Below are 27161 nucleotides of genomic sequence, written 5' to 3'. Positions count from 1 at the left end.
TGAATAAGCGACCTCTAGTGGCGAAAATTACATATTGTGCCTTTTATTTAGCTGTTGCTAAGTGGGTTAGATTAAAGTCTGTGGAGGCAAGGACAGATGAAAACACAATAATGATAGCTGTTCAGCCCTCATATGTAATTGGGATGTAAGTGTTGCGCATAACAGAAGAGACACAAGTGCCACTTATGTAATAACCCAGGCGACTCTGCGCTTATACCACAGACTAAACAGAAAAGTGCATCACATAGAGATCACTCTGTTATAAGTGTGTGTGGGTGTGTGTAAATGTCTACAAGTGACCTTTCCTTATTTTTCCGCTGTCGTCTTCGCTTTATTTCTTTCACACTTTCTTTCCCCTCCTCAGTGAGTGGTCTCACAGGGAGCTGCCCCGTCTTGTCTCTGTAACATAATCATTTCAATATAAACTATTTAGGGCATGTTTAAATGCCTGAATTTGATAAAAGGCCCTTCGTCGGCGATGACAGACAGGAGAGCCCGGCCAGCACGCTGACAGACGCTCGCTCAATCGCATGCGGGAAGATAGCGAGCGAGGGAGGATAGAGAGAGTGATTGAAATGACTGCGAACAGTTTCCAGATGTTTGATTAGAAGGTGTGTGTGTACGGTGTCATCGGGGGAAATGAATTATGGGAACGAACAGTTTGTCTTGTGTGCTCATATCTGTGTCTGCGTGTGTGTACGTTTCCTCGGTCCAGCTGATGGTACCCCAGGCACGTCTCCGCTGGCCTGCATACTTGTGTGTTTGGGACTGAAATATCTTGAAAGGAGAGTTTAGCATTTGTCATCCAGGCTGGTTACTGCTGTTCTAGTGCTAGTATAGACTATGGACTAGCAATAACCATGCTGGTCTGTCTTTAACTCGTTACAGATGTGGAATGAATTGAATTATTTCTAGGTTACGATTTTTTTTTTGCTTTGGAATAATGTGTACTGATTTGAATCAGTGTGGAATTAATTCATTAAAATGTGAATTTATAATTTATAATACACTGCTCAAAAAAATTAAAGGAACACTTTGAAAACACATCAGATCTCAATGGGGAAAAATATCATGCTGGATATCTATACTGATATGGACTGGGTAATGTGTTAGGAATGAAAGGATGCCACATCGTTTGATGGAAATGAAAATTATCAACCTACAGAGGACTGAATTCAAAGACACCCCGAAAATCAAAGTGAACCGAAACATAATGTCCCAGAGGTGTTCTATTGGATTTAGGCAAGTGTGGGGGCCATTCAATGGAATCAATTCCTTCATCCTCCAGGAACTGCCTGCATACTGTCGCACCAGGTGGATCCCAGGACCCACTGCACCAGCGTAGGGTCTGACAGTGGGTCCAAGGATTTCATCCCGATACCTAATGGCAGTCAGGGTGCCATTGTCTAGCCTGTAGAGGTCTGTGCGTCCCTCCATGGATATGCCTCCCCAGACCATCACTGACCCACCACCAAACCGGTCATGCTGAACAATGTTACAGGCAGCATAACATTCTCCACGGCTTCTCCGGACCCTTTTACGTCTGTCACATGTGCTCAGGGTGAACCTGTTCTCATCTGAAAAGCACAGGGCGCCAGTGGCAGACCTGCCAATTCTGGTGTACAAAGGCAAATGCCAATCGCACTCCACGGTGCCGGGCAGTGAGCACAGGGCCCACTAGAGGACGTCGGGCCCTCAGGCCACCCTCATGAAGTCTGTTTCTGATTGTTTGGTCAGAGACATTCACACCAGTGGCCTGCTGGAGATCATTTTGTAGGGCTCTGGCAGTGCTCATCCTGTTCCTCCTTGCACAAAGGAGCAGATACCGGTCCTGCTGATGGATTAAGGACCTTCTATGGACCTGTCCAGCTCTCCTAGAGTAACTGCCTGTCTCCTGGAATCTCCTCCATGCTCTTGAGACTGTGCTGGGAGACACAGCAAACCTTCTGGCAATGGCACATATTGATGTGCCATCCTGGAGGAGTTGGACTGCCTGTGCAACCTCTGTAGGGTCCAGGTATCGCCTCATGCTACCAGTAGTGACACTGACACTAGCCAAATGCAAAACTAGTGAAAAACTGTCAAAAAAGATGAGCAGGGGAAAAAATGTCAGTGGCCTCCACCTGTAAAACCATTCCTGTTTTGGGGGTCGTCTCATTGTTGCCCATCTAGTGCACCTGTTGTTAATTTTATTAACACCAAAGCAGCTGAAAATGATTAACAACCCCCTCTGCTACTTAACTGACCAGATCAACATCCCAGGAGTTTAACTGACTTGTAATAATAATATAATAATATGAACAAAAATAAATCTCATTTTCTTGATTTACAAGCGAGTACCATGTTTTACCATGCCTAATATCAAAGTAGCCACCAAGTGAACACAGAGTAGCACTATAAAAACTTTCTACTGTTAAAACCATCCCGATTCTTTTCCACCAGCTGTAGACGTGAAGACAACACCTCCCATGATTCTGCAAAATCAAGGCATCATCAAGCTACGCCCTTGTTTTGAATAAGTGACCTCTAGCGGCGAAAAATTGTGCCTTTAATCCCTTTGTGGACCAGCGGCTGGTTGCATAAACCGCTTAAACTAGTCTTAGTTAGTCATCTAAATTTTTTTGACTGGTCATAACTTTTTTATATCAGTTACATAAAAAGCTAAAATGGTCTAATTTACAACTGATTAGCCCTAACTAATTGCTAGCTGATTAGACTGTTCAGACACAGTTGCAACTGGGGATCTTATGATGTTATAGGGTCTTTTCAGCAAGCTCACCTGTCCTCACAGTCACCAGTCAGCACTGTGAAAAGACTTAGCTGATAAGGGTCATACAGCAGGCCTGTTTTCTCCATCAGTTCTCCATTTCTCTCTCTCTCTCTAATCGGGACACTGAGCTCTATTTGTATTAATACACACAGAGCCCAGTAATCCGCACAATAGCAGCCAGGCGGCATCACCTCGGATGACACCGGCCCCGACGGACCCCCGCGCGCTCCGAAGAGTTTTAGTGTCGGGGGCGAAATCACGCTGGTTTTTCCTGGCGGCTCTAGACAAGCAGCGCCTGTGTTATTACATGGCAAAATCCCTTTATGAACAAAGCAAATAAAACAGGCCATTTAAATCTCCAAAAAATACACTGGCGCGCTCAACGGCGCATTTCTCAGAGATTAGCTAGCCTGAGGTGAGCAGCCTGAAAACGATCTGCAAAAACGCTCCTTTTGTTGAAAACTCTGTCCTGACTTATTTGTAGAGGTTCATGTTTCCACAAATGTATTAATTTTAATTGCTTTTTTCTCTAAATATTTAGTAAGGCTACACACATCCCTGAGTACAGACGTTCGCTCTAGAGCTCATGAGGATTCCACATTCTTCTTGCAAGCTTGCTTTCTTTCTTTGTAATCAGATCGAGTTAGCGTAGCACTTGTTTTATAAGCACGTTTCTGACTGCTGCGTGAGTGTTTACTCTCCTCGTTTCCGATCGAAAATCGATGAATCCTCTCAGCCTCTCAGTCTTCACCCCTGCAGTTGTTTATCATTTACAGATGTGAAAAATGTCCAGTGTTTGCTTTAACTCAAAGCTTATTTAGTCCCATTAAACTTCATTATGTGGAATATCATTAGCCCCCTGCCTGCGCTAAGGAGCAATTGGAATAAAGTGCATGTGTGTGAGAGTGTGTTTTAGGGAAGTGTGAATGCTAAATAACTGTTAAACATTCCATTATGTCATTTACACTATAATTTGTTATTATTCTGTTAATGAATCAGCAATACGTTATATTGGTTATTAAGCTGCATACACCACAGCATCTTTTCAATGCAAAGATTCTGATGATATATATGAAGGATAACATTGTAATGTGAGGTTTAGGTACTGTAGAACATCTTGACCTGAACACATATCTGACAGGTAGACAGGAAATAAACTGTCAGAGATGATAAAGCACTTCCTTTAGGTCATGTAGACTGACTGACCTTACGGCACAGGCTCACACTTGCTTTTATCAGCTGGGATAAGTCTTCTGATGCTGCCCGACATCTGAACCATTGAACTCTGAGAGGAGGTTTGAGGTTTTTTTAAGATGTTAAAACACAGCTTGAGACAAGAAAAGTATATTGTATCATTATTATTTAGCACATCAGTCAAAATACGCAACAAACTTCTAGAGAGCTTATTCTCCTATCCGCTTGTTCTCTTTCACTTTATTCTCTCTTTTGGAGAAAAAGAGCTGTAGAGATGAATGATTCAGTCGGTGTAAGATTGTGTGTATTTTAAAAGGGGACCAAGGTGTAATTTTACAAGATGTGAGCAAAAAAACGCCGTTTTTTTTGTGTGTGTGTGCGTCCCTTTAAATGCAAATGAGCTGCTGATCCCACCCGCTTTCCAGAAGAGGGCGGAGCTTTAACAGCTCGCACTTCGGTTGCTCAACAACAACAAAGCTGGAGAATCTCACGCACCCAAATCATAATTAACCACCCTTTTAAAATCCAGCAGGTAACTGATACAGAGTTTGAGTTTCACATCTCTAGTTTGAGTATTTTAAATTGGCTCTCAGGAAGAATTTGTCTGTTAATCAAATCATTTAAATGCTGTTTAGGCTTCATATAGCATATTTCTCACTCTAGCTTTAGAATTGCTTTTTTTTTTTAAGTGTTAAACTATTTCATACAGTGGGATCCAAAAGTCTGAGATTTAGAATCTGATTTATTAATCTGGGGTGCGTTTCCCAAAAGCATCGTTAGCCACCCCGTGTTCAGTTAGCATGTGTATCTGTGGTCTTAAGCTTAGTGGAAACTTTCTGTCCCACCTCGGTTCAGTTAATATTAGTGCAAACCTGAGCCAATGTGTGTTTGCTACAGCTACTGAAATAACTGCAGAGGAAACCCCAAACTCCACACATACACAGTTTCCTACACATTTGTTGACGGGATTAGCTTTTATTGGGTTTGTGGATAGCGTGCCAGGGTTGGCTGATATATTTAAGATGATGTTGTGGAGCTGTGTATGTGGCTGCCTGTTTAGGAAAACTGTTTATATATCCAAAAAGTTGTTTATGTGAATAGTTGTACTGGTTTTACACCCCCATATCAGTGTTTTTTTTACCATTATCCACATCATCATCATCATCTCTCTCTTCCCTACAGACATTGATGAATGTTTGGAGAATAATGGAGGTTGTGATCATTTCTGCCGGAACACAGTGGGCAGTTTTGAGTGCAGCTGTCAGAAAGGACACAAACTTCTGACCAACGAGCGCACCTGTCAGGGTGAGTCACTTTTCACACTACATATTTTTGATTTCTGGGTGGATATACAAATTAACATTTTAGATGTACATTGGTACAGTCACACATGACATGCAGGAAAAAAAATATATATATTGTGGCCATGATTCGTTCCCTCGTTTTTTTTATTAATTTGTTCCCTTGTTATGAGCACTTGGCGTTTTTTTACCGGTCGCCTAGATTTGAAGTATGTTCAACTTTGGGTAAAACACAGTGCTCATCATTGTCACATTTTACCCAGCTGTCCAATCACAGTGGAGGAGGGGCGGGACAAATACAACACCAACCAACCGCCACATTCTGCTTGAACAGTGTCAACCGATGACAACAACAAGCATAATAATGGAACAAAATAATTTAAAACAAGAACCAGAGCAAATACTTCACATTGTGTCGACATTTTTATATAGAAACAATACAGAAACAAACTGTATGTGAAATGAGATACTAGTAACACTCCTGCGGATATTCCGAATCATAGCAAGCGAAGCGCCTCAACTGAAAAAAGTCTGGGCTGCAGAAGAGCTCTCAAGCGCTCAGTAGAGCGCGCCTAGCATTTTCAGCTGGCTAAAAATGCTTTGGTAGACACACGACTTATCAGTAGCCACTGAGCTTGCTGCTCAACTTTCAAATACTTGCCTATGTAACAGAGGCCAGATAGTAAAGGACTGTGCAGGTAAACCTCACTCTCCTGGCCTCAAGAAGAGCACTAGCAACTGGTGCTAGAGGCTGCGGCCTTTAGTACCTTACCAGCATGCAGCCTCCCTTGCCAGAAACGCCGGTTTTAATTCCGCTCAGAGCGGTGTGAGTAGAACCGGAGGGGTTACACTGGTGCCGTGACCCAGATCGGAGTGAGGTTTAGGGGGGTGAGTGTAACGGAGGCCAGCTAGTAAGAGCTGTGCAGGTAAACCTTAGTCTCAAGGGGCACACTAGCGACTGACGCTAGAGGCTGTGGTCTTTAGTGTCCTTGTTACCGTGCCTACCTCCAATGCCAGAAACACTGGTTCGAATCCTGCTCAGAGCGGTGTGAGTAGATCCAGAGTTACATTGGTGCCGTGGCCCAGATGTAATGTAGGTTTTTATTTAGTGAAAATATTCCTCTCCACTCTCAGCTATAAAATGTTATTCATACTTGCATGACTACTTGCAATAAGCTATATAATAAGCGGCTTAAAACAACTTGAAATATAGTTGAAGTGTGTACTTTTTTTGGTGCTTTTTCCAGTTTTGAAGCTTGACACTCACCGTTCACTGCCTGCTGTTTTTGTATGAAAAAGAGCTAAAAGATTCTGGAAGACCTCACAAATTTTGGGGGTGAACTATTTTAAAGCCATTGATACTTACATTGGATAGAGAAGCTACACACCTCTTCATCAAAAGCACCTCATGCACAGGCTGTTGTTTGGTCGGGATGCTGGCAAGTATTCTGCGTCGTATGAGATGTGTGTGTTTAGTTGAGTTTACTGGAGGTGAATGGTGGCAGATTCCTACAAGCATGTCGGAGCACGAGTGGGAGTACAAACAGAAATTATTTTATTAAGCTAAACCAAAAACACCACACCACCCTATTCCTGGCTAATCAGTGCGTGGGGTGTGTAAGTGTGTGTTTTTATTGAGGGGTGTGTTGGTGAAGCGCAATGTTGTGGATGTGCCAGCTGTGCTAAGATGATCTATCAGTCTTTCTGTCATTCTTGTCTCTTTGTATATTATCCCCACTATGTTTATATAGGTACATCTTTAGTTTGTAATTATTTACTTTTCTATTCCCTTCATGCCAGAAAATCTATCAGGGGAAAATAGCTGCCAGTCTAGGCTATGGGTGTGGCAGAGTGGGTGTAACAATAATATTAACTTAAGCATATTTTGACTGCCATGATGCTAGGATGTTGTGGATAGTTGCCAGGCTGTTTCTTTGCGGCTACTAAGGTGTTCTGAGTGGTTGCTAGGGCGTTGCTCGATGGTTATGGCGTTCTGGGTGGTTGCTAGAAAGACCAAAGTATGACTTCAGTACTGAAATTTTAAAAATGTGACGATACTAGCATTTCCCCCTAGCATTTTGAGTGCGGTTGAGCGGACTCTTAAACACCTCTGATTGGCCATTGTGTTCACGCACTCAACAGATATGTCTGTGATTGGCAACAATGATCAATGCTTCAAAAACATGTAATGTGACACGCTTCACTGAGCGCTCAAGATGCAAATGCTGGTATTATCACATTTTTAATATTTCAGTACCGACTTTTGACAGCCCTAGCTTCTAGATTATTCAAGGTAGTTCTATGCAGCTTGCTAGGGTGATCTAGATGGTTGTTATTAGGACGTTTCTAGGTGGTTGCTCAACTCTTCAGGGTAGTTTTTAGAGTGTTCAGAGTAGTTGCTTTGTAGCTGGTGGTAGGTGGTTTCTAGGGTGTTTAGGGTAGTTGCTATGTAGCTAGTTAGTTTGTTCTTGGTGGTTGCTGGGATGTTACTACTGCAATCAGGGTGGTTTCTAATGTGTTTTAGGTAGATACTACAGTATGTGGCTGCTGTGGTGTTCTGGGTGGTTGCCAGGGTGTTGCTATGGTGTTCTAGATTACTTTGTGCTGTAAGAGTCCACCAAGTATGGTCACCATAGTCTGGTCTCTACACTCTAAAAAATGCTGGGTTAAAAATATCCCAATTTGGGTTAAAAATGGGCAAACCCAGCGATTGGGTTTTTTTGACCCAGCGATTGGGTTAAATGTTTGACCCAACCTGCTGTGTAGTTTTATTTAACTCAACTATTGTTAAAAAATTACTATATTCATCACTTAAAATGAACCCACAATAGGTTGGAAATTAACATGTTTTAATATAGCTACCTGAATCGTAACAAAGCATTGTTTGCCAGAGGAGAACTGGCCCCCCGACTAAGCATGGTTTCTCCCAAGGTTTTTTTCTCCATTTTAACACCTATTTGCCACCTGTTTGCCACCTGATGTCACCTGTTGGAGTTTGGGTTCCTTGCCGCTGTCGCCTTTGGCTTGCTTAGTTGGGGACACTTGACATTTGACTTGACATTTGATATTCAACAGTGCTTTGCATCTGCCTACATTGACACCATTTTCTTTAAGAGCTGCTGTGCAGCCAAAATTATATACCAGTTATCACTGTAAAGCTGCTTTGACACAATCTGCATTGTAAAAAGTGCTATATAAATAAAGGTGACTTGACTTGACTAATATGTTTCATAAATTAACATTTATTTATAAGTTTAATAAGTAATAATTAAATAATAAACATGCTTATTAATAAATGTTCACCTTTTGATTATTAGTGTTGCCTGTCAGATTTTTAGTTTACAAAATATTTTGGGTTCCTTTTAAGCCAGCTATATAGTAATTTTTAATCAATAGTTGTGTTAAATAACTCTGCACAGCAGGTTGGTCAAACATTTAACCCAACTGCTGGGTTTGCCATATTTAATCCATCTTGGGTTGTTTTTAACCCAGCATTTTTAGAGTGTACATGGATCTCTCTCTGTGGTATCTCTGTCACCTATTTTTAGATAATAAAAGTCTAATCTCTTTGAAAAGTAATAGTCTCCTCAACATGATGCATGATTTGAGGTATCACTCATGTCTGTGACACAACATGTGCTTTTTACGGTTTGGGATTTTAACAAACATACTACAAACCTATAAACCTGTAAACTACTAGAATAAAAATTACCACTAATTACACTGGTTGCAATTGTGGCTTTGAAAAACATAACCAAAAATGAGTCAAAAGAGCAAAGAGTGGGCTGTTTTTTGTCTTTTAGGATACTCATGATGAGTATCCAAGGATGGTGAAATTCTGTTGTGGGGTGATTTTTACTGCAAGCCAGGAAATGAGTAAAGACAAGTGATTTGCTTTGATGGTGTTGTGTGTGTAAATGTGTGTTTTTGTCCTCTGCAGATATTGACGAGTGTTCCTTTGAGAGAACATGTGACCACATCTGCATCAACTACTCGGGAAGCTTTGAGTGTGTGTGTCACAAAGGTTACAGTCTTTATGGCCTCACACACTGTGGTGGTGAGTTCACAATCTCAATACCAGCCAATAGTTAAAAAAAAAAAAAAAAAAATCCACATTTTGATGGACAAACTGACATCTGTGCGTAACAGATATTGACGAGTGCAGCATTAATAACGGGAGCTGTGAGTATGGCTGTGTGAACACACCTGGCAGTTACGAGTGTGTGTGTCCTCCTGGACAAAAGCTCCACTGGAACAAGAAGGACTGTGTCGGTAAGTCTTCGTTTCATTCCCCGTCCCAAAATATCCCATAATGTTTGTTGTTTCCATGGTAACCGTACCTTGCTTGTCCCTCAGAGGCGGTAAAATGCCCCCCGAGTGGGAAGCCGGCACCTCGCGGTCAGCTCAGCTGCACCAAGACAGGTGGAGGGGAGGTGTGTTCACTGTCCTGTCCATCAAACGCTCTTTTCCTGGCAGGTTAGTTACCTTACTTTTTGGGATTTCTGTGGAACAGCATGTTATTCTGTATTGTCGGATACATTCAGTGCAGTTTGATTTGTTTAACTTCAGTAATGCACATTATAAATTGTAAATCTGTTAATTTTCTCATACATCTGAAAGGAAAATATTTATTTAGATCAAGTAGCACTCTATTTATGGTTATTGGTGCAAACAGTCTTTGCCCTCTGCTGCCCTCTAGTGCTTCAAACCTTACATCACATAATTTGCATGCATGGTTCAACATGTGCCATTTAGCCAAGCTTGGCTTCAGTTCCTGCCATGATAGATGTTTAATGCAAATCAAGAAGTTTAATGATGAAGAGAAAAAACTGGCCAGAAATGAGGAAGTGCATGAGAATTAAGCTTGCAACAATTTACAGTCCTATTAAAACTGTTGTAAAGACGTTGAACATGCTAGAATTGTCATAACTATAAATGTTAGATGACCAAAACAAACCATAAAGGGCAAGATACGTACAACTGGCCTGATCAGAGGAATCATGTGAATGTGATTTTTGACATTCTGTGAGAAAGTGACTAGAAAAGAATGTTGCGGCGATATTTCATAAGTACATCTATCATCTCTGTGGACTGCTTTGGTAAAGGTATTGAGGTGTTAGATTTCCAAAACTTGTCTCTGACAAATTTTATGCAAGGACCATCAGCTTAGAGGAATGTGCGTAAACATATTAATACCCAGAAGTATTTTTCAGACAAGTCCTGATTCACTAAACTGTGGTCCATTCGCACAGCTCTTACACAAGGGCCACATTCTCACTCACTACAATCAAAAAAAACAAAAAACATCTATAATGTACATTACAGTCTAGTTTGCACTTTACACTACAAAAACAATATTCAAAATATCTAAACATCCTTAAAATATTTTCAGAGAATATTTATCTTGCTTGTTTGAAGCATAAATCTACTAATATATAGTGAGTTTTATGCTTAAAACAGGAAACAAAAAACTATTTTTAAAAGGTTGTTGACTTTTTTAAGTAGAAAACCAGACAAAATTGGCAGTGCATGTACTACAGAAAGGAGTGTGCATTATAAATATTAAATATAGTGAATTATATACTCATAAAGAACAATTTGCCAATGCAGCAGATGTACTACAGAAAGAAGTCTGCATTATAAAAGCTAATATGCACTATAAAATCTAGTATGCACTATAATAATAAGTATGCACTAATCAAAAATGTGTCCATGTAGTGTGTGTGTGTGTGTGTTTATGACTCTTGGATTCTCTGTATGTGTGTGTTAATGGTCTCCTTGGGTTCACACAGTGAGCACTAAAGCTGTATAAAACCTCTTTTAATCCTGTTCACCCGGGGTCTGTAGCCTCACGCCAACAGAAATACTCAGCCTGCCATTGGACGATTTGTGGCAAGGCCGAAGTCAGGCCAATGACTCTCTAGGCAACTTCCCAGTACTCTGTCATCCTGACAGCCAACCATCTCCACTCACACACACATACAGTACATCATACACACACACTACAAAACAATACTCAGGTGCATGCAGCACCTGGAACATCTGTTTAAAAGCTTTTTCAATGTGTGTGTGTGTGTGTGTAATTTAGACTCTGAGAACAGTTACACTCTGAGCTGCGGGGTGCCTGTCCAGCCAGGTAAAGTTCCACTGAAGAGGAACATCACTACATCCAGCAGTAGCTCCCTTCAAACCTGCACAGGTAATTTATCTTTTCTCTGATCAACTGAACTATGGTTTATCTGCACAGCTCTGAGACAACATTCTCTCATAAAACATGTATGTACTACAGTCAAGTATGCACTACAAATAGTAGTCTCTAGTATACATTAAAACAGCTAACATGAACTGTCAAATATAGTATGCAGTACAAAAAACAAGTATGCACTGCAAAATCTAGTGCATAAATCTAGTATGTACTACATCTCCTCTCAATTCACACAAACATTCATTAGACCGAACACTTGCCTTCCTTTGCCTCCACTTTTCCCTTCCTTTACTTTTTTCTATTCTCCCTTCTCTGTCTCTTCTCTCTTTTCTTGTTTCCTTTGCAAATTTTTCTGTTTCCTTTCTGTTTTTATTTACATTTTTTCTTTCCTTGTTTTTTTTCTTTCCCATTTCTGTTTTTTTCCTGTTCCTTTCCTTTCCTTTCCTTTCCTTTCCTTGCCTTGCCTTGCCTTGCCTTGCCTTTCCTTCTTCTCCTTTTCCTTTCCTTTCCTTTCCTTGCCGTTCCTTTCCTTTCCTTTCCTTTCCTTTCCTTTCCTTTCCTTTCCTTTCCTTGCCTTGCCTTGCCTTGCCTTGCCTTGCCTTGCCTTTCCCTCTTCTCCCTTTCCTTTCCTTTCCTTTCCTTTCCTTTCCTTTCCTTTCCTTTCCTTTCCTTTCCTTTCCTTTCCTTTCCTTTCCCTCTTCTCCATTTCCTTTCCTTTCCTTTCTCTCTTCTCCTTTTTCTTGTTTCCTTTCCTTTCCTTTCTCTCTTCTCTTTTTTCCTGTTTCCTTTCCTTTAATTCCTTCCCTTTCCTTGCACCATGAGCCTAATATGTTCTACTTTTCCTTTTGGTTGGCTCAGTGCAAGGACACAGATGTTCACATGCCATTGCCTTGTCCCACAATTCCTCTCTGGCTTTTTTTGGCCCCTTCAGCAGAGATCAGACAGGACAACTGTAAACGAGTCATGTAGCTTGACGTGTTCCACTCCATTAAATTGCATGACAGACACTGGATCACTGAAAGGGATCAGATACAGAGATCTGTGAGGAGAATTAGGACAGGTCCTATCATTCAACCCTGCTGAGGTCACAAACACGCTACTATTATCCCCAGTATGCTCTCTCTTTCCCGGCTCTCAGAATTCGACATTCCCCATGTGGTTCGTTGTGTAGATTTTGGACAGCTAAGCAAGACTCAGACAGACAGACAGACTGCTTAGAAATACTCTCGCATTCACACGCCGCTTCTTGTTTTGGACGGCATACATAGGAATGCTGTGAACCTGAGTAAATGACTCTGTGCTGGCTGCACATCTACATGCTGACAGATTTGAAATACACAGACGGGATTCTACCACAGTGGCTCCTGAGGGCCTCTACACACGGGGGCCCGGGGAGAACGAGTAAACAGACAATTCGCTCGATTCACACATTCTGAAAAAAAAAAAAAACACTGCTGAAAGGTTCACTACCAAACCCCCTGCTGCAGGGTCCAAAACCACCACACGCTCGATATGGTTTTTAGAAGACCAGCTGAAGTCCTCAGCCGCAGTGTGTTCTCACTTCAACTCCTGACCCTTCGTCTCCCTTCATTCCCTCACTGACTTTGGACTTGTGCTAAACTAGATACTCACATTTTTAATACTTTGGAATGGGCCGCTCAGCCCACAGGACAGATTTAGTGTGCTTGAATGTTGGATTTCAAAAAGGCCTCATATTTTGTTGTTTTCCATGATTATTATCCAAACCGTGCAAGTGAAAGTGAGACTTTGCCGATTTCCTGTCCATCAGAGATGTCCCAGCCTGTGAAGCAGAAAGCACGGTTTAAGATCAAAGACGCCAAGTGCCACCTGAGACCCCGCAACAAGGAGAAACACAGGGACATGGGAAAGCAGGGCCTGCAGGGTGAGAAAGAACACCAAACACTGCACATTTAAAAATATGTTTTCGTAGATGGATGAACACAATGTATCCTATAAGTCATTTCCTTTCCAATAACTCATTGTTGTTTTCCTCTTTCCTTTACACTTTTCTCTTCTCCTTTTCTTTTATTTTTTTCTTTTCCATTTCCTGTTTTCTTTCCTTTTTCATCTTCTGTTTCCCATTTCTTTTATATTTTCTTCTTTTTAATCTTTTTTAATTTCTCTATCCTTTCCTTTCCTGATTTCTTTGAATTTTTCTCTTTCCTTTCCTTTCCTTTCCTTTCCTTTCCTTTCCTGTTTCATTTACATTTGATCTATTTCCTTTTCCCTTTTTGTTTTCTGATGACTGTTTTTCTTCCTGTTTCCTATTCTCAATTGTCCTGTTTAATTGGCTTTCTTTTTTTTCTCTCTTCCTTTTCCCTTTCCATTTCCTGTTTTCTTTTCCCTATTCATTTCCTAATTTCTTTCCTTTTTTCTCTTCTCCTTTTGTTTCCTTTCCTTTCCTTTTCCTGTTTAATTTACATTTTCCTTTCTCTTCTCCTTTTTATCTATTTCCTTTTCCCTTTTTGTTTTCTGACGACTGTTTTTCTTCCTGTTTCCTATTCTCCATTGTCCTGTTTCTTTTCTTTTATCCTTTTCTTTTGTTTTTTCCTTTGCTCTTTCCATTTCCTGTTTTCTTTCCCTTTTCATCTTCTGTTTCCCATTTCTTTTACATTTTCTTTTTTCTTTTCCCTTTTTGATTTATTTCCTTTTTCTCTTCTCCTTTCCTTTCCTTTCCTTTCCTTTCCTTTTTCCGGTTTCATTTACATTTGCCTTTCTCTTCTCCATTTTATCTTTTTCTTTTTTTCTGATGACTTTTTCCCTCTTTTTTCTATTCTCCTTTGTCCTGTTTCTTTGGCTTTCTTTTCTCTTCCAATTTTTAAATCTTTTTTCCTTTTCCCTTTTGTTTACTGCTTCTTGTTTCCTTTCATTCTTTCCTTTTTCTCATTTCTCCTTTGTCATGTTTCCTTTACATTTTTACCTTTTTCTTATTCTTATTTCCATTTTTCCTCTCCCTCTTTCTCCATTCTTTGTTTCTCTTTTCCTTTTTCCCTTCATGTTTTCTTTTCATTACATTTTCTTTTCCCTTTTTTTCTTGTCCATTTCCTTCTCTTCCATTTTTTAATTTTTTTCCTATTTCCTTTTCCTGCTCCCTATCATTTTTTTTCTTATTTTCCTTTTTTCCTGTTTTCTTTACTTTTTCTTTATCCTTTTTCTTTCTCTACCCTTTTCTTTCCCATTTCCCCTTTCTCTTCTCTTTTTCTTCCTCATTTCCTTTTTCTCTTATCTTTTTACCTGTTTTTCCTCTCTCCTGTTTCCTCTTTTCCTAATCCTCTCTTTCTTATTCCTGTTTTGTTGACTATCCTCATTTTCCTTATTCCTTTCCATTTTTCTTCCTCTTTTATCTTTCCTTTTCTTTCAGCAGCTGGTCAGTTCCCTTGCACAGACGACTGTCAGGTGACGTTTGTGAATCTGAAGTGTGACTCTTCCAAAAAGCGTCGTCGTGGCCGGAAGTCTCCATCAAAGGAAGTCTCCCACATCACAGCAGAGTTTGAGATGGAAATGAAAGAAGAGGAAGCCTCAGGTAACATTGCCTGCACGTGTGTGTATAGTAGTTCTCGCTCGTTAACTGTTGTGTTCCCATGTCATGCTATCTGTGACTTTAGAGCGTAAATATGATGGTTTTTGTCTTTATTTATGTGTCAGAGTCATGTAATGTGGACTGTGTGCGTGAGAAGACCAAACAGAGGCTGCAGAATGCCATGCGCACACTAAGGAAGTCCATCAGTAAGCAGCAGTTCTACATTCAGTTCTCCGGCACGGCGTACGATGTGGCCCAGCGTGCCGTGCGACAGACAGAGGGAGATGAGACCTGCAGTATAGGGCAGGTCCTCACTGACGGGAAGTGCGGTGAGCTTTTTGAGAAAGAGGGTTGACGGAGATTTAGCATGCTTTTGTTTTCTGATCTGGTATTAAATCTTGTATCTGTGTGTTTGGGTGTCTCCCAGTCAGCTGCGGTGTGGGAACGTTCTACAGCGGAGAACAGGAACAATGCATCATATGTCCACCAGGAACCTATCAGGACAGGGAGGGCCAGCTGTCCTGCGAGCCCTGCCCCAGCACCGAGGGACAGGGCATCGCAGGGGCCAAGAACGTCTCTGAGTGCGGAGGTGTGTGTGGATACACGTTATCAAACACTCAATCAATGAAAAGCTTTGTGATGGTAATGACACACTTATTGATTATTGGAGCTGATTAATGCAAGACCACCACTTTTTCAAATTAATCAATACGTTTTGAAATTCAGGGTCAAAAAAATCCCAGAATTGCTCATTATCATGCAAATGCGAGATTTCTTATGAAAGGACCGAGCAAAGTCTGGATCAATTGGTAGCAGCTCACTTTAACCATTTGGCAGCATAACCACACCTCAATAATAACACCTTTAGGTGATTCTCATATATTAATGGTAAAATGTCAGGACAAACTGTTTACGAATGAGCGTCATAATGCTTGTTCAGTAGACTTGATTGGGGCCACTTTGGTTTTAGCTCACCCTTGTGGAATAAAAAAATTCAAACAATCTCATGAGGCAAAACTGATGAACATATTTAGCTAAATGTTCAGGTTGTTCATTTAAATACAATGGTAGTGAATGAGAACAGGGGCTATGAAGCTCTAAAAGTGACAAAAAAAAAGCATAAAAGTAGTCTAGACAGCTTGTTTTCTTTACTCATTAAGTCTTATAAAGCTAATTTGAATTTTTTTGTAAATTCCAAACTGAAATTTACATTGTTTCCTCTTGTTGAACTATCCCCTATTTTCATAACAAACAAAAAAAAATCAAGATTTTTTTTTACAATTACAATAACAGACTGTTCAAAATAATATTTCTTTGAAAAAAAAAACTTTTTTTTAGCAAGAACACATTAAATTTAGTTAAATGTGACAGTAAAAGCATTTATAATGTTCTAAAAACTATTTCACATACAGTAAATGCTGTTCTTTTAAACTTTATGTTCATCAAAGAATCCTGGGGAAAAAAAGTATCATGATCTCCAGAAAAAAATAATAATCAGCACAACTGTTTTTAACATTGATAATAACAAATAATGTGTCTTGAGCAGCAAATCAGCTTATTAGAATGATTTCTGAAGGATCATGTGACACTGAAGACTGGAGTAATACTGAAAATTCAGCTTTGCATCACAAGAATAAATTGCATTTTAAAATGTATTAAATTACAAAACAATTATTTTAAACTGTAATAATATTTCACAATTTTTACTGTATGTTTGATCAAATAAATGCAGCCTTGGTGAGCATAAGAGACTTCTTTCAAAAACATTAAAATAAATCTTACCAATCTCAAACTTCAACTTGAATGGTAGTACATAATCAAAATAAGTTCTTGTTTTATTTGTTAAATGCTCAAAATGTATTTCTCTGGTTGTAGGCCAGTGCCCTGCTGGTCAGTTCTCTGCTGATGGTTTCCGTCCATGCCAACCGTGCCCGCTGGGCACCTTCCAGCCTGAGCCGGGTCGTGTGCTGTGCTTCCCCTGTGGAGGAGGACTCATGACTAAACACACGGGCAGCACGTCTTTCAGAGACTGTGAAGCCAAAGGTATGATAGAAACACTGCAAAATAAGCACATTTCTTATGTCCATATTTATGTTGTATTTTCTCTTCCACATATTTCTAGTTCATTGTGCTCTTGGGCATCATTATAATGCCACCACACACCGGTGCATCCGTTGTCCGGCTGGAACTTACCAGTCCGAGTCCGGACAGAACTACTGCATCACCTGCCCTGGAAACACCACTACAGATTTTGATGGAGCTAACAATGTATCTCACTGCAAAAGTAAGGCAGATATATGCAAATCCATTCACAGATCTCATGATAAGAAGTGAATTCATGGGTCTGTCTGTTCTTTTCCCTACCAGATCAACTATGTGGTGGCGAGCTGGGAGATTTCATGGGCTACATCGAATCTCCCAACTATCCCGGTGATTATCCATCTAATGTGGACTGTGTTTGGACCATTAACCCTCCGAACAAGAGGCGCATCCTTATTGTTGTACCAGAGATCTTTCTGCCCATTGAGGATGAGTGCGGGGATGTTCTTGTCATGAGGAAGAGTGGTATGGTATACCTGTCATTTTGGATGCTAGTTATTTATTGTAAGCAGGAATGCAAGTTATTGAGCTCTTCCCCTGTCTTTTTAGCCCTGCCCACTTCCATTACAACTTATGAGACATGCCAAACCTATGAGCGACCAATCGCCTTCACCTCCCGTTCACGCAAGCTGTGGATCCAATTCAAATCTAATGAGGGTAACAGTGGAAAGGGATTTCAGGTTCCGTATGTCACTTATGATGGTAAGTTAAACATACAGTCCAAACACAACCACATGTAGACACATTCACATACACTAGATCTAGTGATGTGTGTGTATATATATATATATATATATATATATATACACACCAGTCAGGCATAACATTATGACCACTGACAGAGGAGAAGTGAATAACACTGATTATCTCTTCATCACGGCACCTGTTAGTGGGTGGGATATATTAGACAGCATGTGAAGTGAACATTTTGTCTTCAAAGTTGATGTGTTAGAAGCAGGAAAAATGGGCAAGCGTAAGGATTTGAGCGAGTTTGACAAGGACCCAATTGTGATGGCTAGACGACTGGGTCAGAGCATCTCCAAAACTGCAGCTCTTGTGGGGTGTTCACGGCCTGCAGTGGTCAGTATCTATCAAAAGTGGTCCAAGGAAGGAACAGTGGTGAACCGGTGACAGGGTCATGGGCGGCCAAGGCTCACTGATGCACGTGGGGAGTGAAGGCTGGCCTGTGAGGTCCGATCCAACAGACGAGCTGCTGTAGCTCAAATTGCTCAAGAAGTTAATGCTGGTTCTGATAGAAAGGTGTCAGAATACACAGTGCATTGCAGTTTGTTGCGTATGGTGCTCCATAGCCGCAGAGCAGTCAGGGTGCCCATGCTGACCCCTGTCCACCGCCGAACTGTGACGTGAGCATCAGAACTGGACCATGGAGCAATGGAAGAAGGTGGCCTGGTCTGATGAATCACGTGGATAGCCGGTTGCGTGTGCGTCGCTTACCTGGGGAACACATGGCACCAGGATGCACTATGGGAAGAAGACAAGCCGGCGGAGGCAGTGTGATGCTTTGGGCAATGTTCTGCTGGGAAACCTTGGGTCCTGCCATCCATGTGGATGTTACTTTGACACGTACCACCTACCTAAGCATTGTTGCAGACCATGTACAGCCTTTCATGGAAACGGTATTCCCTGGTGGCTGTGGCCTCTTTCAGCAGAATAATGCACCCTGCCACAAAGCAAAAATGGTTCAGGAATGGTTTGAGGAGCACAACAACGAGTTTGAGGTGTTGACTGGCCTCCAAATTCAACAGATCTCTATCCAATTAAGCATCTGTGGGATGTGCTGAACAAACAAGTCCAAACAAGGTGGTCATAATGTTATGCCTGATCGGTGTATATAAAGACAGGCATTAAGACAGTCACTACACAAAAGAAATACAAAAAACATTCTATAAATTGTAAAAAGTTATTTATATACATACATAATATACTAATATCAATTTGTGTGTGTGTTTTTGTTATTATAGAAGACTACCAGCAACTTATAGAGGATATTGTTCGAGATGGTCGACTTTATGCCTCAGAAAACCACCAAGAGATATTAAAAGTGAGCGTTTATTTTCGCTACAGTAAGTCACTGTAGTCAGACGTAACTTTATATACCTCTTTTAATGCTCTGTTTCTGTTTTCAGGATAAGAAGCTGATTAAAGCTCTGTTTGATGTGCTGGCCCACCCTCATAACTACTTTAAATACACCGTGCAGGAATCAAAGGAGATGTTCCCACGCTCCTTTATCAAACTGCTACGCTCCAAAGTCACCAGGTTTCTACGGCCGTATAAATAGAAACCCGAACATTTCTTCCACGACCCCGGCTCTATCCCCATCTCTCTTCCTGTCTTTTCTCCACTAGCTCCCAGAAGGCCTAACTACTGCAAGAAGATAAAGACGTTTGGCCTTCTTCCTGTCTGAGATTTGTCCATTTGTCCCTTTTTTGTCTTTGTTTGTTTTTTGTTTGCTAATATTTATGTGCTTGATTTTGCAAAAGCCCTCTTTGGATGTTTGATATCTATAGTATATATTTGTAAATGTATGTATGTATATATATATATGCGTGTGCGTATGTGTGTGTGTGCGTGTACAAAAATGATGTGCAAGCTTATGGCGTATAAGGACACATACAGACACACACAGATATATATTCTTATTTTGAAAAGGTTATTTTCATGCCCCTAATGTGCACAAGGGGTTTTAATATCCTAGTGCACTTAAAGTTTCTTTTCAAACTTAATGAGAAAGGAATCTCTTTCTGTTCTGACCACAAAATAAAAGACAAAGCCAGACAAATGAAAGAATGAAAGAAAAAAAACAAGATAAAGGACAAAGACTACCTGTCAGTATGAGAGTTAGAGTTACGTGTACGTTGTTTAACTAGTATTTGGAGCTTCAATTGCACTTGAATTTTGTATTGTAGAGAATAAGGAAATATAAGTTACTTTTTTCTTAATGTTTTTGTTGTATAGAGATGTTTTACCTTGGTTGTAGAAACAAGAAATGTCCGTACTGCCCCTCTACAGGGATACAGAAAGATATTCTCACCTCTCCCTCTCCTGAAAACAAAACATACTTCGTAATAATCTCAGTTTAATATCAGAAAAGTATTAAGCCATCTGGTTTTATTGGGTTTGTACCTTTTTGTCAGCTTGACATGTATAAGATTCATTACTATAACATTACATGATGCAATGAGTTTGTCATTAACCTGCAATTTAGTTTTTGAGAACATTTTGAGAAATTGTAAATATGGTGATTTTTTTTTTTTTTTTTTTTTTTTTTTTTTTTGAGCTGGATGTCATAAAATTCATGGAAATTGTGAAGAGTTTATTCAGAACAACTAAGAACTCAATTTTGGATTATTATGGTGTATTACATAGTTATATCATATCTATTACATAGTAATTACATATAACCTTTGTGCTGTGCACAAAGGCACATATTTTGCTCTTGTTATTGAACTGTGGATGAAGATTAGAGGATGTTAGTTGAATTGATGACATACCCAAGTATGTGAATGTTAATTGGCTGAAAAAAAATCCAGAAATCAGATAATTTCTCCTCACAAATCAGCAGAATGACCTTGTAGGAAGAGAAAAAATATATTATTAGGGCTTTGTAAGTGTCTATATGTAGTTCTGGTACAGTTTTATTTAATGTCCTTTGTCCATTTTGTGAAAACTGATATAGTAATTTTTTGCAAGTCTATGGACTGCATGTGCAAGAGATGAGAGACAGAAAAATACCCATCACAATTAAATCAAATCACACAACCACATACATCTAGATGAGCCATAAAGTCACAGATATACAGATAATATTAGCTTTCATTTTACAGTATTCTGCGTTGCATATGTTTTGCATATATTCCAGTTTGGGAGGGAGGGGCGGAGTGATCATTCTAAAGCTGCTTTGTTATATGAGCACTTATTAATGCTTGTATATGTAATATCCACATATGGACAGGGAAGCACATTCACTCATTCGTCAAGCATAAATAATCATACATTCATGCATGCACACACAAATGCAGTACCTAATACATATTGTTATGCTAGCACAGTAATGTATGATTTGTGAGATAACCGCAAGTTGTTGTTGACCTTTTTTGTGTGTGTGTGTGAGTGTGTGTGTGTTAATCACATTTTGTTGTCTCATACTAAAACAAAGTGACTGTTTGAGGAACTGATGCCATTAGCAAAGAAGAATGTATGACATGCAAACAAAAGCAACTAATACACACACATACACACACACCTCGATGGCTTCACACACAGATTTAAGTACTTTGCCCCTCAGATGGAGAGAGTGACTCAGACTGCTGCTGGTGTGATTTGTAAGCTTTATGAATACAGATGTGTAAATGATGTACAAATGTTAGTGTTGTTTTGTTTTTTTTAAAGTTAATATTTACAGTAGAAGGAGCCAATATGCTGGGGAAAGTCACAGTCTAACGTGTGGACTGTTTTGGAAGGCTCTATTGAATAGTATGCTTCCCACCATGGTGAATGACCACATTACAGAAGAATGAACAATTCAGCAGTGTGAAATCAACCCCAGAAGGTGTGTAGAAGAGAATGGGAACTATTGTTAAGACCTCACTTTATTAATAAATCATTCAAATCTCATGCTGTGCTGTTGCATTTCATTTGTAACAATTGTTGCTTATTATTTATGTAGCCTATTAGTTAATTGTTTCTTTTAAAGTGAAAGTTCAGAGGAAAATGTATTCTCTTGCAGCAAAATTAGAAAATTGTCACCGAACGCCATTTTGAATTATTTGTCGCCCGCTTGTGGTCATATTATTATAGGCCTATAATCAAATATCATGCCGTTTTCTCCCCACAAAGGGGCAGTGTGCACCAAGATTTCATAAACAATTATTTATATCATTTTTTGCTTTTTCAAAATAGTTGAAAACATATGAAAAGTAACAAGGTTATTTTATTATTATTATTATTATTATTCATTTTTTAACTACCACACAGGTTTTAGTATGATAGTGGTTTTAAAAAAAAAAGTCACTACTACTTTTAAAATAACATACAGATCAAGGTCAAACAAAAATACCACATTTGATTAGACAGCACAGATAGCATTTGCAGATTAAAAAAAAAAAAAAAAAAAAAAAATTAAGCCATCCTCTGACTGAAATAACTGACTTGACAGGCGAATTAACAAATCATACTACGGGAAAGGCTTATCTCCTGAATATTAATTAAGTACGTGACGTTTACCTTGTAGACTCCTAACGGATTGGTTGAAAGGGCGACGTTGGTAAAGCTGAAGAAAGGATTGTGTTTTAAATAAAATATCCAAAAGTAATTTTAAGTGTATACAAAAGTGCCCAACAACATCATGGTAACATGGATTTGCGTTATTATGTTGAAAGGAATATCGACTATTATCGAATTGATTATTATAGTGCTTAATATTAAGTTCCTCGCAAATGGCGCCAATTTTGGGGCGTTATTTTTCTGTGAAAACAGTTCATCAGCAACAAAAACGGTTTTCTTAGCAATAGTGAAAGGTTGGCTTATGATTATTAATTAAGTAACGTGACTAGCTCTTACCATAGTAGGTTTCGCAAGAGGAGGGGAGAAAAATCCAGAGCAGCGCGAGGGGGAGTGACTCCAAGCGCGAGACACACACACACCGGGGCACCACGCGACTCCAGTTCAAACAAACCAGCGCGAGCCTCTGCAAACAGGAGCCGCTGCGTTTTCACGCTCTTACCGGTTATGTATTAGGTATTACTGCACGTCTCCGAAAACGCATTGGCGTTAGACTCTTGTGTTTGAATAGGGTAAGTATATTTCTGGTATGTAAATCAGCACCGCATATATTTTGAATATGCATGATTATGTATAAGAGTGTGCTGTTATTAATGATGCTCGTCTGTTTGGAAAGCAGAGACAGTTACCATAGATACAGTCAATTCTTGAATGCTTGTTAAACATGACTGATTGATTTTTGGCATTGATATTATGTGTTGGTTTTATTCCTTGTTTATTCCTGTTCCGTGTACCTTATCATGTTTATCTGGCAAAGGACACCTTGTAAAATTAAACTCATTGAAAAGCAAATTATCATGCTATCAAGCCATTTAATCTGGTAGTTCGTTTTGGCTCTTTTTATGAACCATGTTACACTAACAATAAAAGTGCCAACAAGTATGTGTGTATTAATTTTTGGACATGATACTATGTTTAACCATGTTTTTTGACATGTAGCATTGCAATACCATGGTATTCTTTGAAATACTAAGGTATATGAATATGGTAATTATTCATTATCTAAGTGCCATTGTTTTAACATCTAATTCCATCACTTTACTATGGTACCACCACATTACATTTGTTTTGTAAGAGTTATATATGATATTTTTGTTTAATTTTGTTATAATTATTTTCATCAAAACCATCTACTGCACTATTATTCAAAGCTTTTGTCTCACATAGTTTTACTTAGTTTGCTTAGTCATCATCCATCTTTTATGAATTGTTATTGTTATTCTTTTCACACAAAATGTTTCTTTTTCTACATGGTTTGAGCACTTGTGTATTTCTCAAGGAATGGAGTAGAAAGCTTTCAGCTTTTTCCCTACTTGTTATTTCAGTTCAAAATAACATTTTAGCTCCCCTTTCTTTCACAGGGCTTTTGTGTCCTCTTTCTTCCCAAACAATTGTCTCTGTTGCATCGCATCTTTTTTTTCTGCCGTCTTGAAAGTGCAGGGAACTCTATTGTTAGACATAGAAATCATGACAGAATGGTTACCATGGCTTTGTGTAAGATCTCGGCGCTAACACACAGGAGAGTGGGACATACCACCGCCAACCGCGTCTCTGATTGTGGGTTTTGATAATATGCCGCTGTCACTGCTCACATCTTCCTTTATCTTGTATCTCGTACCTTTTTTCCTCAGGTGTATTGTGGCTGCTGGTGTATTTTGATTGAGGGGAAGCATGCAGGCTCTCTATCCCAGTAGCGGAGCCGTGAGGTGGGTCAGCCACTGAATACGGTCCTGGACGTCCCAAAGACTTGCACGAGACCATCTGATCCCAGCTGAAGTGGAATCCCTTTGAGCGAACACCACCGGACAAGCGCGTGTGTGTAAGAGAGAAAGCGATAGTGTGTGTGTGTTGCCATGGCTTTCACACTTTCGGAAATCATGGCAGCCCGACGACAGCAGCAACAGTCTCAGAGAGGAGGAAGAGGAGTGGTGGAGGTGGATGAATACAGCGCCAACCCGACTCAAGCCTTCACCTTCTACAACATCAACCAGGGTCGCTTCCAGCCGCCCCACGTCCACATGTAAGGAACTCGCATGTGCACATTTGGTATGGGTCACTATGGTTGACTAGTTGTCCTACAACCGATTAGTCTTTCTTTACATTCGATTTTTAGCAGCAGCACTTTAATTTGAATGACAGTATGCTTTGCTTTAAAAAAGGGGGCGTTCATCACCTTCAAAACACCACTACTACAGCCATACGTATTTAGATGGACACGTTTGGCTGTAGCGTCAAAATTCATGCTGTTTTTTAAGCAGCTTACGCCATGAGCATTGCGTTTTAAAGATACCAATTGTTTCTTATGAAATGCCTCCAGTTGGGTTCATGTGAATTTTGAGAATATGAATTATTCAGGGCTCCCTTAAAAGAGATTAGCTGACTAATTGTTGAGGGAAACAGCTAACTAGTTGCTTTTGAAAATATGTGATTTTGCACATGCTTTTATCCGTGAGTGGAGTTTTTTTGTTTGTTTGTTTTCTGATGGGCCATATTTCATTGTTTTCGCTTTTTTTGAAAAACTTTTTATTAATGTCTATTTACAAAGGAAAACAGGTCACAGCTATATATTTGCAAATGTGTATGAATGTCTGTGAGTGTGTACCTGTGTGTGTGTGTGTGTGTTGTCGGTAGAGTCTGTGTGGTCGACCCAGTAGGAGATGCTCTAAAGTGGGCCATTCTTATTCAAAACTCTGCCATGTCCCTCAGAGACCCGTTTCTGCCAATGCAACTGTTTAAGCCGTGAGAGAACGATATATAACCTTATGTATTCCCACACCTCTCTCTCTTTCTCTCTCTCTCCCTCTGTCGTTCCACAGGGTAGATCCGTTACCCCATGACACCCCCAAGCCCCCGGGCTATACGCGGTTTGTCTGTATCTCCGACACACACTCGCGCACTGACACTATTCAGATGCCGTACGGTGACGTCTTACTGCACGCTGGAGACTTCACAGAGCTCGGCCTGCCCAGCGAAGTCAAGAAGTTTAATGACTGGCTCGGTGAGTTTATTTTTATTTATATTTTTTTTGCTCACTTCCTTAAACTTTTGCCAGCTGTTTGACTCTAAATCAGATCAAAAATTTTACGCAATGCTTTTATGGATCAGTGCATCACTAAAGTGTGATATGACTAAGTCTGTATATTTTCTGCACTGATTTTGTGGATTTAAATGATAAAACTGCAGTCTCACTCTTAGCAAAAAAGCATAATCAGATGTCCAAAATGTTAAATAATGAACATGCAAGATATGTGGGATGTGTGTAGCTCTGTGAATGATACATGTTCAAATTCTACAGAAGCCTAGATCTTTTGAAAAAGGAGTTCATGTACTATGTAAACATAAAGTACCATTCCAAATAGACTAATTGGAAATGTATCACTTATCAACAATTATGTTCATAAACTTGCCTGGTTCATAATCTCTGAGTTCATATATCAACATAACCTGACCAGTTCACACTGAATAATAAGGTGGAAGTATATAAATACACACATACATGTATATATTTTAAAAATATTTACGTATATATATTTATATATAATATTTTTTTTACAAATGTAATATATTTTTGTTAAATATATAAATGCATATGTGTGTGTATTTATATATACATAATAAAAATACACAGTACACACACGTATATTATGTAAACACAAATTTTGGATGCGATTAATCGTTTGACAGCACTAAAAATAAACAATATCAGAAATCCTGAAAATATATCTTTTTGAAGAACCAATCTTTGATAAAATAATTTCAGAATATTTTAGTGAATTTGAAAGCAAATTCAAATGCCTCTTAAAGTCCTTTTTATCACAAGGAGAATATGAAGTTTTAAAATGTTTATAGACCATAAGTGGCATGTAGAGTCTGTAGTAATGATGTTTTGCATTTATTTTTTTTATTTATAACTTATTGTGCACATGTGCATGTCCAAAAATATGATGAAGGCGCAGTAAGAAACAGAATAAGAAAGATGACTGGTATTGATTCAGGAGAGGGAATAGAAAGGAGGAGATCTGGATGGATGGATGGAGGTTAGTCAGCGGGGTGCAGAAGACACCAGTCAGATTAAGACTGTCGCTCGTGTATCTCATCTTCTTTTCCGCTATTGATTCTCTGCTGTCCTGCCTCTCTTTTTCTTTCTGGAACGCCGTCCCTGTGCCAAAAAGGAAGTTCGCGTGTTTGTTCTCGCGTTTGTCTCTGTATAAATATTTATAACATGGTTCTTTTTCTCATCTCTGTATCTTTGCTCCTGTATATCTGAGAGAACTCGCTGCGCACATGCTTCCTTTATCCAGCAACAATCCTCAGAGATATGATTTACTTTTTACCTCACGATACTTTTAAGTGTGTGCAAACACACACTCACGCACACACAGTATCACATTGACTTCCTCATATGGTGATGCTCTTAACTCTAACCTAGTCTCATGGCCTCCCTGTCAGTTATATATTTTTCTCTTTTGCTTCGACACTCTGATGTTTGCGAACTCTGTTTCCTCTCTTTTTGTCTGAGCTCTTCGAGACTTGTCAGCCTTAATATTTAGCCAGTTTGGGATCTTCAATAATGGAGCATCACCTTAGACCTTGGTGGAGGTGTGGAAGTACATAAGAGATGGTTTATTTATTTAGTGGATAACATGGATCCAAAGTCTAGTTATCATTTATATAAACCTACAACAGAGATTTACACAGTAGCTTGGTAAACTGGTGTTATGTGTCCTACACTGTAAACACGAACAAGT

The 27161-nt window shown here is 39.5% G+C and overlaps 2 protein-coding genes across 5 annotated transcripts in view; both read left to right on the top strand.

Moving 5' to 3' along the window:
• The window catches only part of scube1 (signal peptide, CUB domain, EGF-like 1), an 85068-nt gene extending 63321 nt beyond the window's left edge, over positions 1-21747 (top strand). For 2 of the 4 annotated variants that reach the window (XM_051890886.1, XM_051890889.1), the window contains 15 exons: positions 5147-5269; positions 9206-9322; positions 9415-9537; positions 9622-9741; positions 11354-11464; positions 13260-13373; positions 14853-15014; positions 15137-15340; positions 15439-15600; positions 16887-17054; positions 17134-17295; positions 17379-17576; positions 17661-17813; positions 19094-19173; positions 19259-21747. In XM_051890886.1, the coding sequence (XP_051746846.1) occupies positions 5147-5269; positions 9206-9322; positions 9415-9537; positions 9622-9741; positions 11354-11464; positions 13260-13373; positions 14853-15014; positions 15137-15340; positions 15439-15600; positions 16887-17054; positions 17134-17295; positions 17379-17576; positions 17661-17813; positions 19094-19173; positions 19259-19411 (2150 nt within the window). In that variant the 3' untranslated portion in view covers positions 19412-21747. The remainder of the gene's footprint in view (positions 1-5146; positions 5270-9205; positions 9323-9414; positions 9538-9621; positions 9742-11353; positions 11465-13259; positions 13374-14852; positions 15015-15136; positions 15341-15438; positions 15601-16886; positions 17055-17133; positions 17296-17378; positions 17577-17660; positions 17814-19093; positions 19174-19258) is intronic. The other 2 variants (XM_051890890.1, XM_051890888.1) reach the window with 1 other exon arrangement.
• Positions 21748-22721: 974 nt separating this feature from the next.
• The window catches only part of mpped1 (metallophosphoesterase domain containing 1), a 42500-nt gene continuing 38060 nt past the window's right edge, over positions 22722-27161 (top strand). Inside the window, exons 1-3 of the mRNA XM_051890891.1 lie at positions 22722-22925; positions 24045-24433; positions 25230-25411. Of these exons, the coding sequence (XP_051746851.1) occupies positions 24267-24433; positions 25230-25411 (349 nt within the window). The 5' untranslated portion in view covers positions 22722-22925; positions 24045-24266. The remainder of the gene's footprint in view (positions 22926-24044; positions 24434-25229; positions 25412-27161) is intronic.

The sequence above is a fragment of the Ctenopharyngodon idella genome, chromosome 4 (genome assembly GCF_019924925.1).
Source record: "Ctenopharyngodon idella isolate HZGC_01 chromosome 4, HZGC01, whole genome shotgun sequence".
Classification (NCBI taxonomy): domain Eukaryota; kingdom Metazoa; phylum Chordata; class Actinopteri; order Cypriniformes; family Xenocyprididae; genus Ctenopharyngodon; species Ctenopharyngodon idella.
The sequence above is the reverse complement of the archived record's forward strand: the minus strand, read 5'-3'. Positions and strand labels throughout refer to the sequence as shown.